Source organism: Scophthalmus maximus, chromosome 9 (assembly GCF_022379125.1).
Source record: "Scophthalmus maximus strain ysfricsl-2021 chromosome 9, ASM2237912v1, whole genome shotgun sequence".
Classification (NCBI taxonomy): domain Eukaryota; kingdom Metazoa; phylum Chordata; class Actinopteri; order Pleuronectiformes; family Scophthalmidae; genus Scophthalmus; species Scophthalmus maximus.
In genome coordinates, this window is record NC_061523.1 from 17,158,693 (window position 1) to 17,175,911 (window position 17,219).

The 17,219-nt window shown below is 38.7% G+C and overlaps 1 protein-coding gene and 1 long non-coding RNA gene across 4 annotated transcripts in view; one reads left to right on the top strand and one right to left on the bottom strand.

Annotated features, from left to right (window-relative positions):
• The window catches only part of tnmd (tenomodulin), a 43,857-nt gene that overhangs the window by 12,175 nt on the left and 14,463 nt on the right, over nucleotides 1–17,219 (bottom strand). For both annotated transcript variants that reach the window (XM_035650393.2, XM_035650394.2), the window contains exons 3-4: nucleotides 5,435–5,575; nucleotides 1,813–1,920 (exon numbers count right to left, since the gene is read on the bottom strand). In XM_035650393.2, coding sequence (XP_035506286.1) covers nucleotides 1,813–1,920; nucleotides 5,435–5,575 — 249 coding nt within the window. The remainder of the gene's footprint in view (nucleotides 1–1,812; nucleotides 1,921–5,434; nucleotides 5,576–17,219) is intronic.
• The window catches only part of LOC118319773, a 151,489-nt gene that overhangs the window by 5,283 nt on the left and 128,987 nt on the right, over nucleotides 1–17,219 (top strand). The gene's annotated exons all lie outside the window — the stretch shown is intronic.

The window sequence follows — 17,219 nt, forward strand, 5'->3', positions numbered from 1 at the left end:
CTAGGAACCATTAACACTTGGCTTTAACCCCTGTGAGCTTCTAGTGTTTCACCACCTGAGGAAGAACTTGTCCTGGTCTTCTCCAGGGTCACACGTGGGTGGATTTTCACAGAGGACAGATCAGGGGCTCTGAGAACGGACCTTGGCGAGGTCAGGCCAAGGTCACTGTTTATTACCTAAATGTGGCTCCCCTAATATTTGCTGTATTTTCCTTGTACTCTTGGTTGTTTTTGTGGTGAAAAAACCCTGGGGTGTACTGCTAAAAGAATGAGTAATGCCAAAAATAAATGTACCTACTTTCATGTGAAGATTGAAGGGAGATGTATGTTTTTTGCTATTTTGAATATATGAACTGAGTAATTGGTTCACCATCCTGGGAAATACATTTATTTGGTGTCTTGCAGAGGATTAGATGAGATGATAATTCCCACTGTGTCATGTTTATGAACAGATGATGTCCCCATGCACAAATATAAGCTTGTTCATCTTCCAGGTTGCAGAGCTCGAGCAGGAACAATATAAGCATATATACATATTTTCCTCTTTTTTTTTTGCAATACAAAATCCACACAGCAAATCACTGATGATTTTTTTGTTCCCTGAAATCGAGCAAATAGTGAAATAATTTGAATCCTGATAGTTGGTTTCAAAGTCCTGTCCAGCACAACAAGCCTTTCGCCTAATCAACTCTCTACTACCAGTGTGCAGAATAAAAATGTTGTCTCATAAGGCAAGGTAGCCTGTTGCAGTGTTTGAATATACACTGTGATTGGGCCAAACAACTTAATGTCAACTGCAGTTTAAAACACGATTTGAATTAATGTCTTATTGAACATGACACAGACTGATCTTTTTATTAGTGTCAATCATAATAAGTGGTCCTGTATTATTGTAATAAGCCCGAAGTCCTGGTAGAAGTCACTTTACTGGCCTTCGATGATTCACCGTAGAGCTGTGAATAGAAGCAATTAGGCTTCAATGTGCAAAAAACATAATTAGAAATGGCATGGACATATGGTGCTGTCTGGGTTATTAGTATCTGTAAACATGGATCAGACATTATGAAGATGAGAGGAGAGAAAAGACAAAACAGCGTTGGGTTTTTGGGTGTGGGACGGGGTTTTGCTTGGACTGACAATTGGCGTATTCTGTTTTTAAAATGAAGCAGTGAGCCAGCCACTTCTTCCTAGCTGCAAAGTGAAATGTAAATGAGCCTGCTAGCAGTAGAGACATTTGGGGGAAGGATTTTCTCTTTGAACATACGGCTCACTCAGTGAATTGCACTGTGACACTGAAAAATTGGCAATTTTGATTGATTGAATTTCTTCCATTCCTTTTGCTGAAGTTCACATACAACTATAAGAACCCAGAGAATGGAAATGAATCACTCTATACTTGGAGAGGGAGCCTTGTGAATTTTACAAAGAAAACATCTTAAAAAACCCCCAACACATTTTAATGGCTTACCTCTTTCTCAGACCTCTCTTGCACCCTTACCCCTTTAGGCTATTTGGGTAGAGCCTTTGGAGGAGATGATTAAAAATTAATATTGGTCCAAGATTGACAGCAAGCACCATTTGATGTGAGCCACAAAGAGGCTATGGGTTTGTTGGCAGCTTTCAGATAGTTTCACATGCACCACAAACCCCAGTTTATTCTTCGGTGAGAGGGGTGGGGGTTGATAGGATAAGATGGACAGGCTGTGGATTTCTGTGGTGCTCACTGTGCTCGAGTCTGGTTATCTGCCTATGCATGACAGCCTCTGAAGGACCAGAGAGGCTGAGGTACAGGCAGCTGTAGGAGGAGGCATACCAGTAAGTCTGTGTCCTCAGCTTCCACCTCTGCCACTGTGGGTAGTTTCCTAGTTTGGGTCCGGATGTAGCACCTCTGATGTTCGGCAAAGCGGATCCCAGTGATTCCCTTTGAAAAAAGAAAAAGAAATGAGGGGATACTCAGAAATTCAGATGTATGTATCATTCATTAGCTTTCTGTGATGTGAATATCCCATAAGCACTGGGGTGATCGTTTTAAAAACGCTAAGCTTTTTGCTCATAATCAAAGCTTTTAAAAAGTCAGAAGTTAAAGCCTAATGAGTGAGGTGTGTTTTGATCTTTCTGTTCTTTCAGTGTGGTATAGAAAATTGATGACTGCTTGGCCCTTGCAATGCAGCGCTTGCTTTCAGGCTGAATAGAAGTAAAAAAGGCCGGAGTGTTCCATGGTGGCAATACTTCTCAGTCGGATATATCACACAGGAGAGCCAAGTGACATTGTTGAGAATTAAGTGTTTTCTACAGAGAGTGCCCCCATTGAATTAGCCAGTCATAGGTCCCTGTCACTCTCTTAATCTGTGCAGTCAAGTGTGGAGTCACTCTCTTGAGCTCCACTGATGATCCTACACCATGTGGACTGTAGCTCTATTCAATCCGACACACAGAGCCTCAAAAGGCAAGAAAGATCTATTCACTTTCCCTTGCAGCCTTTCGATGTTTATCTAAAATATTCTGGTTAAATATCTTAGATTAAGTCTGAAAGACTTTCTTCAAATCAGATTCATTCCAATGTATTTTCTGCAGAGCCGAGCTGCTCATTCAGCATACTGTATTAGAACAGACTGCAGGATCTACATCTGCCACGGCTGCTTTAAAATTGTATCAACCGAAAATTGTGTGAGTGGGTCCATGAAAAAGGACTTGATTCAATCTAAATTTAATTACAGTAACACGGTGTGCTATGACATCTCCTTTGAATCGGTTAACTTGATCATGTGGGTGCCATTTCTCCATTTTCCGTGGTGCCGTCACTCTGAAAACCAGATACCAGCCGCACAAGACATGATACAAAGTGATGCCTACTTTAATTTACTGCATGTAATTTCATCTGTGCAGAAAAAGGGATGGGGCAATAATAGTCTCAAGCATAAAAGCATAATGTTTATGCTGGGCTTGATTGTGATGAGTCTCTGTTTAATTTGGCTCTGCTGTATTGGTGAGTTGTAGCAGAAGAGGAGAGGGCAGTGTTGTGAAGAGATACAATGATTACTGAGGTTGGTCAAGCAGAAAATGAAGAAAGACGCATTAACACAGGGATGAAAAATGGAAAAGCGATGTCATTTCAACAGGCAATGTGGAAATATCCACTTGGTGTATCCATGTGCAAGATGCTCATCTCCATCTAGTCAAGAGAATAAATAAAATGAAAATGCATGAACCATTCAGCGCCTGTGAATAAAGGTCTAAACTCGTGAAAACAGTTTGGTCAATTCCTTGATCTTAACGACATTATTTTCTGCATTTAAGGGACATTTCTTACTCATGACATTTGCCTAAACACATGGCACCTAAAAGTTACTTAATTCGAACAGATAAGAACAAATCTGAATCAAGATCCTGAAGCCGACAGTGGTTACATGTGCTATGTATATAAATTTGACTTGCACTATACATTACAATCTAATAATCCAATCGTTAATGAGATCGATGGGTTTTTACATCTGATTTGGTCTGACAAAGAACCTGCCAACACTCACACAATTACATACGGCAAGTGATAACCATGAAACACATTTAGCAATTGACTGAATAATACCGTTACAGAGCCACTCACTTAGTTGGTTTCCTCACGGTATATGTATTTATAGCTTGCGTTGCATTCTTATGACAGTTTACTTACACAAAAGACGACAAAGTGGTGACTCAATACATCAAATAGTACATGTCTATCAGTTGGCCATAGCCTTTATGAGCAGAATCTTCTCAAAGCATTCAAATCGTAATGATGGTGAATGGGATCAGCTCAAAACCTGCCGACTTGAGTGTCTTAGAGCGTTTTGAGATGTTACAGCTAGATCGCCACCACGGAGGTGTTATATAGCATCCATTGACAATGCTATAGGCTTTGGAGGTTTTGTACCGTGAGTGACAGTAGAGAAGAGGCATTTCAGCAAAGGTTTACTGCATTATGTTTTTGTTGAATCAGCCATAACTGAAATGAAACTGTTTTGTTTTTTTTCCATGTTCCTTTGTTTTAATGTTAAAATTACTTTTGCAGTTTCCTCTCAGGATATCCATCTTAATTTTATTCTTCCTCTGCTGTTTAAATGAGTCTGAAACAATAGTGAGTGGATTTTGCCTGTGGTCTACTGTCCTGGTGGCATAATCCCCTCATTTACCTTTCCTCACACAGCCCTAGGGCTTGATGGAGATTGTTTTTGACGTGGCTTTGGTTTCTGTAATAAAATGTAAGGTTCCGTTTATAAAAAGAAAAAAAAAGTTAAAAAAATCAATTCTAACGTCTGTGAACAAGCCACCACTTACTTTAACCTCACTGTAAGTTTTGTGTGGGTTTCCTTCCTGTTTTTTGATCACAATATGCTAGGAATTACGCTGCTCATTTGCTTGTTTTTTATCAAACCAATCTCCTCAGGGAATGTGCTTTACTTAACAGGAAGTGGAACAAGCAACAGGCTGTGTGTGTGTGTGTGTGTGTGTGTGTGTGTGTGTAAAAGAAATAGAGGGTGATTGCAGAGGTTAAGGTTTTCTGGTTCTGCTCTAGGTTTCCATCATACAGACATTTAGATTCACAAAGACCATTGTAAAAAAACTAAAACAATAACTCACAGACGCTTGTTTTTTGGGATAAAGTGTAACATTCAGCCTTGCAACCACACATAATACAGTACATAATGGTGTGAGAGTAAGAGCATTCATTACCCAGTCAAGTAGAACACACCCTTCTCCAAGGTGCAGCATGTGTTACCTCCTGCACACTCAATAAGGATTAAGGAATGGAAGATAAGTTAATGAGTTCTTCTGGAGACAAAAATATTGTTGGAAACAGAGAATTTTCATTATTTTGTTTTTTTTCATTGATTGTCAAAGGAGGACAAAATACTGGTAAAGAAGAAAATATGATATCAGTAAAGGATTAATGTTGTCAGTTGGTGTCACCAAATGGTTTATGAATAACATTCACATTTCTATAGTCTGTCAATAATTCCCAAGAGGTTGTTATCAAACCTTTATGACAAGGAAATGTAAATGAGGCTTGATATTTAAGTTTAACCATTAACTTAATCATAGATAACTATTAATTAAAAGAAAAAAAATACATCTAATATATAGAACTTGGATTAAGAAAATAAACTATTTTACGTAAAATGTAAACTGCATTGTTTATTTTGTTCAATAAAAGATTTGATATTGGTAAACATTAGATTTTGTAACCACTAACCCCAATTAAGGCAAGGTTGCGTGAAAAAACGAAAATATTAAAGTGAGTAGACACGGCACAAATGTCCATGAAAGTAGAGTGGTATTAATATGCCATCCCATATCACGTAGGTCAAAGGGCAGCATGTGAACATGATCTGTCCTGAACTAAAGAGAAGACATAATTATTGCACCATTCAAGAATCGCTAACATGGTCATTACTTACATTTTTGAAGTCATGAACTTCAATTACTTCTTCGTTTCCGTTTCCGATTCTGAAGATCTCCACTCGCTGACCTGGGTCAATCTCCAACATGCTTTCTGTCTCGATACCATCCAACAAGGCTTTGTACTGGTGGTCGTACACCTGTGATGACACAAAAGAACATACACCACTGTGACTTGTGCATCGGCCATATATTGTCATTTTGCACCATAGAATATAAAGAGGTCTGCTAAAATGTAGCATAAAAAATAAACAGGCCTGGTGTTGTTCTCATTGACAGCTGTTTCCCCGGTTGGAAAATACAACTTTCTTTGTTTTTTGCAGGATTAGGGCTCAAGACATCTTTCTGTGACAGGGCCAGAAAAAAATAGCTACGTCCATGAAAAACAGTGTCAGAAAATTCCAAAAAAATGACAAGAGAAAGAAATGACAATGAGAATGACACAGCTCTACAGGTTGTTGCAAGTCAACTTACAGAAAAAACAACCCTTGAATCAATTTTTTTTTTGCCCCAGACATAGTTAATTGCGCTTGGCAACCGGTACCACAGCTTGACTCAGAATGGACGACTGGAACAATATGCCGCTTGCCTCTGATTGATAATAAACAGGAAACAGCTGACACAATGTCAGGGTGAATAATGAAGTGAAACAAAATGGAAGACTAGTCTGACTAACAGGCTCACACAGGATAGAAAAAGAAAGTTTGACTTAAAATGCTTGTTATACATACATTTGTAATATGCTAAACCTCTGCATTAATTCATTTTCTTTTGACCACTTGCAGGCAGCCAAGTTGCAAACACATTGACATCTATCACAAGTTTTAATGGAGTTTTTTATGGAGAACAGTTGCTTATTAACACACCCAGCAGACAGAGTGACATTAGCATTTGGAGCCGTGCTTCTGGCAAACAAAAGAATGTAAGTCCAACATCCACTGTTCTTCTAGCTCTGCCCGAAGGAAATATCTGGCCCTTTTATTGCCCCACTATGTTCACCAACTAGTGGCTATACCTTTTGTCTGTCTGTCGTTTAATGCTGGGCAGGTGGTGTTCAATGTTTTTTAATTATATTTTAAGTTGAAAATAGCTTCCTGCTGCATCTTTGACTGGTTGATGAGGGTGGTTAGGGTGAGCCAAAACAGTAGGAGAAGAGGCAGACTGTAAAACCAAAACAATAAACCCAACGATGTTAAAATTCCTTAGTAAAGCTGACGGAAGTGCTAAATGTTTGGATATTTCTTCTCAGTTCCTACTCAAAGTGATGCCTTCACTAACTATCCTCAGTAATAACAATCAGTTGTGCAATTAATTGAAGAATGTGTTGACAAGCTGTAAGGTTAAACAAGAAATTGTATTGATGAAAGTGTGTGTGCAGAAGTAAATGAAATAAAGACAGTTTGAGTCTCCGGTGCAGTTGAAGCCTTCTCTACAATTAGAGCAGTGTTTATCACAACTGCTTGCTCATGTGCTGTTCTTGGACATGCATGGATAGCTCACAAAATTCCCCGACTGAAAAACGATTCCTGCCCACAGCTGAAAATATGCTATTAATATTTATTTGAGGGTGGTGTTATGATGAGAAATATATTGCTGAGTTCATCTTCATCTGTCCCAGTGCCAAATCAGAGCCTCGCCAATGAGACACATGATTAATGAATACACTCAGATGGGAGTCCATCAGGATTTATACCCCTCATCTGAAACATCTGCATGTCTTCTAATGCTCGAACGTGAAATTAGCTTTCAAATCAAACTCTTTTACATGTTCAGCATTTAACATGTTTTGTCTGCTTTCTCATGCTCAGGATCCAGAACATTTAAATAAAGTGCAAGGACTTCTCCTTTTCCTTTGGTGGGAGAACAGAGTAATAATGATCGAATGGGATATAATTCTTAATAGAAGATCACAGTTAGAATGGCACCAGCCTATAAATCTCCATTAACATGGGTGACAGTATCCTTTGCTCCAAAGAGAAGTAGAACTTTAAAATTGTCAGGAGAAGCCAAATCAAGATGGGCTTGAAATTTAAGTGTCAATTGAGCAGTTATGGATAAAATTGGGGCTATTAAACAGTCTGAAAGTCTGTGTGGTGAATTAACGTTCTATTTGAGCATATCTTTAATATTAACATAAAGGTGCAATGGGGGGATAGATACTGGAGTCTTATTGATTTATACTAAAATAGTGAATTACATTTTCAGCAGGCTATCACTTTTGATGAAAATCCAGCAGTGAGAATCTCCCAACTGCACAAGCTCCAAATAGATAATAATGTATTAAAACAGTTTGACTTCAACTGGTTCAATATCCAAAGCTGCTGCTGGGCACCATAATTGGCATTCTGAAAACAGAAATGAATAACCTCTGTATGGCATCTTTTGATACTTATAGATGCCTCATTGGGGGATCTTCAGTGTGATTTATATTGCGAAAGTGGGTGGATTTTAGAAGACAACACATTTCTTTTGCCCCATTGTAATACCCATGATTGATTCTCATTATTTTCATCCTACATTGGTTTAAAAATATTCTCTGAGATATAAGAGTTTCATTGTGTACTCATCCTGTACTTTTCCATCTGTATTAATTCACAGAAAGTGTCACTTGGCTGCAAAAAAATGTGAAAGTTAATTGGCTTCTCATATGACACTGAGCAGATAGATTAAAGGCCAGCACATAAGGCTCCAATTCATTTTACATTCACTTTCAAGGACTCTGAAAATCTGACTTAGCATATAGAACTCCTAAATTATTAAACACTGGGACATTAAAGTTTCAGTGGGTATGTTTTTTGTATTTACAAATACACAAACCTAAAGTAATTGTCCATTTATAGAAAATGGTTCAGGGGTTAAATCTACTGTATGAAGGAAATCTCAAAGGATATGAGCAGTAATCCAGATGAAGCTGTGCGAACTAATCCCTCTTTAATTAATGGACATTAAATGAAAATACCAACAAAGACTTGACTGAGCTTGGTAATTGTGACACATGAATGAACCATCAATTTTAGTTCTTGACTTGCTTAATTATCCTCTCTTAATGAAAATTGACTTTATTTGAAAATCTGAAATAACATTTCCTGATTTCTTTTTCTTTGACTTTTTTCAAAATTCAAAGAGTTTCCCTACTGCAGCTATGTGCCACAGTCTCTAAGCTGAAGTTCAGGACAGTCTCCCTTTTGTCTCACCCACTTTATAACTTGTAAGAGCCAGCTGAAGAACAAAAACAACTTGCAGGAATAAGAGAAGTTAGTTTCAAAGAAAGCAAAACAGCGACAACAGTGATGTCTTTGTATGTCATTGTTCTTTTAACAGTGTATTTGATCACTAAACGGTTACATAGCAAACAACCCAGCACTGTGGAATAAACATTGATTGCTGCGAAACCAAACTTGTTATCTATTTGAAAGAAGTGCCTCACACTCTGTCCAATATACTTCTTGAACAGCTGGACTTTTTTCCCCACATCATGAGATGCATCAGACTGTTGTACAGTATGAAATAAGGAATTCAGATCTCCACAGCTAGGAAAAATATTCTAGCTCAGGAGTGCCAGCTGATCTGGGCTGAAGCCTTCACAGACAATGCCTTGTTTATTTACTCTGTTCAAGGTTTCTGTCTGAAGTGGTTCTTAACAACCTCCACCTAGATGGTTTCAAACAAGGACTCGCAATGTGAATGAGAAGCGGCAGACATGAACAGCTCTGCAGGTTGTTTGTGTGAATAGGTTCTAGTGTGGCATTCGGGGACATTAAACAAAGGTCATGGAGACGTTGTTACAGGTGAGTGGGTCGCTTCTGGTTCTCTGTCTGCGTGTGCGTGTTTAAAAGAAAGAGAGCATGTGCATATGTGCATCTATAGAGGAGGCGGCTGTGGGAATGAGAGAGATGAGTTGATGACAATATGTCCTTGTAGTTGTCCTTGAGTGTTAAGAGATGGAAGATCCAGTCAGGCGGAACTAGATTCCTGTCACTCATGTTGGGGTGGTGCAAATAGAAATAATTTGCCAAAATATAGTATATACTCTACACAACATGCATGTTCTTGCTGGTCTCAAATATGTGGTTTGTTTGTTTGGTAGACCTGCTTATCTAGCAACTAGCTAAGAGGTTGATCTGCAGTCAGCTAGCAATTTTGGCTAAGTAGGTAGATCACTAGGTTGGAAATTTGTACCTCAACAAAACAAAACTCATATAAACCACAACGTACCCGCTTTTAAATGTGTCATTAATAAATGTTATAAAATAATATACAATCTTTTTATTTAAAGATTTATTTTGATCACCACCTGGACTAGTGGACATTGAATAGACAAATACCAAAAGTGGCGAACTTGAGCAGAAAGGAAAACACATTTATAACGATGTAATAGTGAGAAGAGCCAGGTTACAATGTTAGATTTGTTGACTGAGACAGTAATCGTGACACATGAATGAACCATCAATTTTAGTTCTCTACTTGATACATTTTTTCCCGAGGCTTTCAACTGCATCCCACCTTCTTCATAATTCCCATGGCAACAGAGCAAACTGTGTTAACTGAGGCTGTGTCATATGGTTGAAAGTGGACCTTGAGCCCTGTAGGTGCTCTACAGAGGCAATTTTAACCCTGAATTGCCTCTGGCGGCTCTTCCGGAAGTGTATAATTGTGTATGAATGTGACAGAAAATACGCAGTCGATAGCAGCGCTGTATGCACGTGTGTGAATGGGTGAATAGAGTGGGTGACTAGAAAAGCGCTATATAAATATAATCCCTTACCATAGTCAATTTAAATTCTAACTGTAACTAAATCCAGTTACTCATATTTGTAAATAAATTCATAAATGCATAACACCCCTACAAGCATTCTGTTTTACCCCAGCACTGGAGGTGGGGGTTGGGTGGGCAAGAGGCTTGGGGGGGGCAGGTGGTGTGAGGGCTGCATATTGCGTCAGGCATCCTGGGAGCCATAGGCAGCCCTGTGATAGATCGAGGTGGGCTGCAGCAAAGACAGTCACACCTGGAACACTGTGTCACTTTGGTTTTAGTCTTTTAAAAGTGTTTCTGGTTTAAAAACATATAGACTCGTGACTTCATATTGTACTTTACAATAGACATATGATATGGATATATGTATACACGTATACGTATGTACATATAGTCCCACTCCCCCAGTCTCCCTGCCACCGTTATGTTAAAATTCCAAGAAAAGCAATTCCAAAAGCAATTTAATGATTGCTGAATTTCCCTTTCCTTAGTTTGCTGAAAGAGTCACTGAATTGAGCATTTAGCTATTCTTTTCTGTGTAGAAGCCGATATTTATTAAAGTGCCTATATTTTAGGAAATTCCTGAATTGGACTGCCAAGGAAACTGCATAGTTGTCTGTGTGCCGAGTTACTCAAAGTTTGAATTCTGCAGATCTTTTCTATTGTAGCGTACGAGAAGTTAGATTGTCGTTTATGTAATGTTAAATTAGTGACTTCAGACTTCAGTTGTTATTTTAACAGCTTTCATCAGTGGTTAATTGTCCAGGATTTACATCTCTGAATATATCATTATTGTTGTGCACTTCTTTTCAGAAATCTAGCTCTAGAGCTTGCCTCAAGTGTCTCATAAATGACTTACAGAACAAAAAAATAAAGAGAAACATGTCGGCAACGAAGTTTGTCTCCCAGGTATAAAAGAAGATAATTTGTTTTTATTAAAGAGTTTCAACCCAGAACAGCTGGGAATGATCAACCCAGCTTTCTTGCCAGTGACGCTGAGGAAATTCTCTTTCGCTCTTTGTGTCCCCTGCCTCTACTGCTGGCTCCTTGTCTTCCAACAACCTGCACCAGACTTATTTTTCAGAGCTCAAGTCTCTTCACATGGGCAGTCACATGAGAACTGAAAATGTCTCACAAGTACTCGGGTTGCACTCTGGTTGGCAATGTTTTTCCTTAATTTTTTTGGGGAGTTTTTTTAATTTATTTATCAGAGTTTCTCATTTCCTCCGGAATAAAAATGGAACATCTCTGTTAGGCAATTTGTAAATTACCACTGCAGAGGTGTAACCTTTTACAAATAGAAGCAAACACAGTTTCTGCCAGAATAATTAATCTTTCCCTAGAATAATGACAATTAAACACACACACACACACACACACACACACACACACACACACACACACAAACCCCTGCTCAAGTTTCACGAGAAACACAAGAATATTCCACGTAATGAAAACAAACACCTGGCAGATGCATTAAACTGAGAGACGAGCAGGAGCAGGTTCCTATGGAGAATGCTACTTGAAAATGAGGATCCGCGAGGGAAATAATTATAGCTGGTATAGAATCCCCAGCCAGTGGTGCAGATGGTCTTCACACATGTAAAAACATGTTGTCATTCACTCAGACACTGTGCAGTTTGCATATTTGTGGATACGTTTACACTTGCAAAGTGAGTTATTGTATAAAATGTGAGAGAAAGAGAGGGAGAAGGAGGGACAAATAACAAAAGAGAGAGAGTGAGAGAGAGGGATCTGATTGTGTGGTGTCTTGAGACCATGGGGATTATGCTTGTGGACACTGATTACCAAGCCTTTCAACTCCCAAGGCCTTGACAATTTGGATAAATGAAGTAAGAATGGTCTCTGGTTGCCAAACACATGCAGGTAGCTGTTTTGTGATGCCAACTGTATACAGACAGTTGTTTCTGGACTGCCCCCAGCTTTGAAAATGTAATTTAGAAAATACCAGTCAGTCACTAATGTGTCATCAACTTAGTCAGAACAGGGTAAAATGAGCTCACTGGCAGTGCATGACATTAATCTCACTGAAAACGACCTGACAGCAAGCAAAATATGGCGCAGAGCCACATGTTGCAAATGGTGGAAATACAGTATGTCACTGTACATCAGCCATTTAATGACACTAGTGCATTATCCTATGCTTCAGTGTCTTTGACAATGAGGAGATTTTTCATGGACATTGTGACACATTGATTAAAATTATTTCAGTCATTAAATGGTCACACAAAAATCCAAAGAAAATAAATTACTAGAAAAAAAGCAATTACTCCCACCAACAAGGTATGAAATAAAACATAGGGCATTTCTACAGAATTAACAAATTACAGGTTGAATGTAAACCTTTTTTACACCTACCCTTTATTTCAATACAAAAATGGTTCTTAATTGTGTAGTGCTCCCACAATGCTAAACACAACACATGAAGCTACACATTTTAAGTTTCTTACTGCATCTGTTACATGAATGTACCATACATATTAACTATTAGTTATTAGATCAAATAAAGTAACACATGAACCGTTTTGTTTATGTAAAAACTTTTTCGTCTTAATGGTCAAAGATAAAAGATTTAATAACTTCATGAATATTAACCCTATGTCGTAGACATACAATTTTATCTGACTTATGTGCAGCAATGAATATGTTTTGAAGGAAATTTAAAGCCAGCCAGTTACCTAGAAAGTTGTCCAAGCAACACATAAGCCTCAGACAGCTAATGGCTAGCTTGGTTAGTGATGAACTAATCGTAAAGAAAATTAAGTAAAATCTTAGATTAAAAACAGCTGTAGCTGCTCATCTCCCAGCATACGTAAAAAATACACATGAGAAGTGACAGCCCGACGACAGTCAGAGGTTTGGCTTCATGACCGCGTAGTATGAGACCTGGAGCGTCAGGGGACACTGGGGGCCGACCGTTGCTCGGTGGAGCATGGACAGAGTCCGAGTTAACCAGCCATGAGAAGCTTCTGTTGGACTCACCTTTCTTCTGCTGGACACGGAGTGTGCCGTGTCTTTGACAGTAACTAGAAGCACATTTATGGTCCTCTGAGAGGGTCACTGTGCAGCTCTGCTACAAGAGGCCCTCTGCTGTGTGTATCTGTGTCAGTATGTCGCTGTGTCCCTCCAGTATATTATCATTAATGTTAATCAGCCCTAAACGTCCTATTATGCTCTGAATATAGTTATTTGGGGCCCAGTGTATTGTGTTCACTGCCACTAAAGAAGAATATATCATATTCATATATGAATGTTGTTTTACGACCCAACAGTGTGAGAGACACACGCTGAGGCTGGGTTTAGCCAATGTCCTGCTTTTTTACGCTTGGCAGAGCAACTGCCATGAGGCGGCGGGTGTCAATGGTGGAAATAGACCCTGGAGTGTTGTCATCCACATCACAGTTCGGAATGATCCAGGGGATTTGGCTCTTTCTCTTAAGTAAGCACTCCTCTGATGTGGTCCAGGATGTTTCCTTATTCTTTAAAGTCCAAGCACACAGAAGTTAGCTAAATACAGCCCCCCCAAAAAGTTATTTATTTTCACAGACGGGATGATTTGAGTTTAAAAAATTGACCATATCAACACAATATGGCAAAGAAGTTACTGTAAATGGTTGTGAGCTTTTATTACATCAAAGAAACCTCTGCTCAGAGTTGTCTACATTTTAGGACTAGAACAAGGGTTTATTTAATGTTTAACTCTCCGCCCAATTATATATATTTAGTCAATAAAATATATGCAACATTAAGATCAAAAAACCATGGAGCTTTCTTGGAAGCGAATTCAGAAAAATTTGTTTGCATTTAGTCTCAACTTTTGTCTATAGGCTGCAGCCAGTCAGTGTATAATGAAAGGATGCAAACAGAGGCTCTAAATATAAACATTTGTAAGGCACTGAAATGTCTCCGTTGTAATTAGCAACAGTCTTTTGAGTGGTTTTGTTACATGTGGAAGTAAATAGATGGATGTGAGCAATTAAGTAACATAAGTTTACCCTCTTTTTATCTCCAGGAAGTTCTATCAATAGCACCAACAAACACCAACGGATGTTTTAACTCAAATCGAGTGAAGAATATTTACTACTCACTGGACTGACAAAAAATAATGTAAAGCTCCTTGGATCTTGCTGAAATTTATGTTGTTGCTGCACACTTGGGTTTCAACTAATGCATTTTTGCAGTATCTTAATGTTTTTGGAAGCCAGACAAAAATCACAATCTTGAGTATGTGGTGTATGTAGCATTAAATGAAAAGATAAAACTAGGTTGGCATGAGGTTAAAGTGCTTTTGGGAATTCACCCAAGCAATTACTTTCAGCATCAATTTGATGTTAAAATGTTTTGCAGCTGCCAATGCCAAAGGCCAGTTAAAGAAAATGCTAAGGTCATTAGCCTTTCAAAGACTAAGCTAGAATGTGTCAAGCTGCAAAAGCTTAATGGAGCCATCTTCCTAAAGCACATTAACACCGTTAAAATAAACATCTACTGGCAGTGACCCACCTTCAGAGCCAATTCTGTTGTTTGATTGCATATTTTTCTTTGTCTAGCAGATGACTTGCCATCACATAGTGTGATGTCACCCAGATGTTCTCAGAGAAACACATATAACCAACTAAAACGTTAGTGGTAAAGGTCAGATTTTGGAGTAAGTCTCACTGGAGCAAAGATCAAAAGCTTTTTTCTATTCTCAACATTTAGCACCGGTTTTCAATAATCACAGAAATCCCCTGCAGACAAAGAAAAAGTATAAAAATCCCCCACTGATAGAAAATTCAAAAGACCAGAATGTAATGCTGCCATCAGAAAAACACTCCTGGAGTAAAAGTATCCAAGGGTGGGGTTTCTCTTTTCATTTAATGTGCAGTTGTGCGTAGTTAATTCTCAAGACATGAGAGTCGTAGTAGTCTTCTCATTTAACTGTCAAAAAGAAATGGAATAAGCATTTTTCACAAAATGTCAAACTATTTCTTTAAAGATTCTTCCCATTCCACACACCCATTGAAAATAGTTATTTGGCTGCAATCTGAAGGTTCATTGTGAAGGCAGCTAAAGTTTGACTTGTCCTTGGCAAGCTCGGTAGAGGCTAAAAAAAAGTGGAGGAATGAAGGAAATAATGCTTTAAAACAGTGCTCAGTGAAGTGAAGTTAATTCTTGAGATGAAGAAGAAAAGGGTTCTCCCCTCCATGAAAAAGGTTGAATTCAGACAAAAGAGATGATGATTCTCAGTTGTGGCACTTCAATACAGTGCTGGGTCAATGTTCATTTTAAGAATGTATTTGAGAAGAAATCGCCAGCGATCGTGAACTCACACAAATTTAGATTGTAACATAAAAGAGCAGGCCTCCGCCAAGGCTGAGTAATCCCCCACCTATGTGCTATCTCACCCAAAAGTTGCATTCCCATCTCCATCTGACATATATTAAACATACATATTTTTAAAAAATGTATTCGTGAAGATATGACTCAAAATGTCAAGTTTTGCCCTATCCTGCAATGAAGTGAAGAATTCCTGGATCCAAAATGTAATCACCTGTTACCATGGCCGAGACAAATCTTTGCTTAAGCTTTTATGCAAATTCGTCCATAAAAAATTTGAGTAATCTTGCTAATAAACAAACAAACAGACCACCATCAATCAGATAGCCTCCTTGGCGGAGGTAAGAAAAATGTTTTTCCAGATGTACCTTTTTGTCGGGAATAATGGAGCATGCCGATATCTTGGGGCCTGCACTCTGGAATATATGGAGCAAATCTGTGCAGTAACTCAAGAGGAATTTTGGCAGAACTCACACACTATCATATTTCTCCTGTTTTATTTTTATTGCTTAAATCAATTCATTGCAAAGCCTCTGAGTCTTGGATGTGGTCTACCTCTCTCTACTGTCATCCTCCTCATACCTGAAAGGGGATGTAATGACCCACTTTCTCTCCCTGTCCCCCAGCGACTCTGCCGCTTACCACGTTTGACCACCTTGCTGTGGTCGACCACAGTCTGCAGCTGCTGTTAATTTACAGGAGCACTGTGCACCCCTTCTCCAGCTCTGAAGCATATATGACTAATCACACCAGTCATTTTAAACAACTTGAGCCCTTTCTGGCAATAAATCACCTTGATACGTGCTACTGTGCCCATAATAGAGCTGCGTTCAGGAGGGAGGAGGGCAAGGGGAACACTGGGAGCTATTCAGTGCTTTTGGTCAACACACTATTGTGAAACAAACTCACCGACTGGGACATATTGTTGTTCGATGTGTTGTTTGTTTCTATGATCTCGATAAAAATCAAAGTGAAAACAACAAAGAGTTTTATTTTCTTTGTACTACAGCTCAGGGAATAAACTATGTCCCAGGACTTTTTGCTTAAAAAGTACATTTTACTCTCTTTTTTCTTTCCTTCTAACTTTAACAAAATACACAACACACACACACACACACACACACACACACACACACACACACACACACACACACGCACACACACTGTGTGCTCTAACTATATGCCATAGAGGTTTTTTGAGACACACAGTTATGTCTTCAAGGAAATGTGACACAAACCTTTTCCTGGCTGAAAAAGAAATGTTGCAAACTTACATTTAACCAGTGTTTGATCTGCTTTCAACCTTTTTACGAACATTTTAGTGAAACCCTAGATAAACTAAAAAGAGGAAATGACGGCTTTTTTCTTCTTCATCTCAATATCATGGAGAAAAAAAGAGATTCCGAGAGGGTATTTTTTTTAATCTCCCACTGCCAACTGGAAGAGAGAACATAGGGGACTTCACACGGCCTTTAAAGATGGCGTATAAACATTTTTTCAGGACATGACAAATGATGTAACGTTCCCCAAATTCCACAAGTGAACATGATATCAAAATGGCTTATACAGCAGCCGCAACCAGGAAAATGTAAAAATAAAGAAATGAAGTTAACCAACAAAAAGGCCATGGCTATGACTGTGTTGTTTTCTTTTCCTCGCTTTCATTGTTCCATGCTGCATCTTCCCTCCATTCT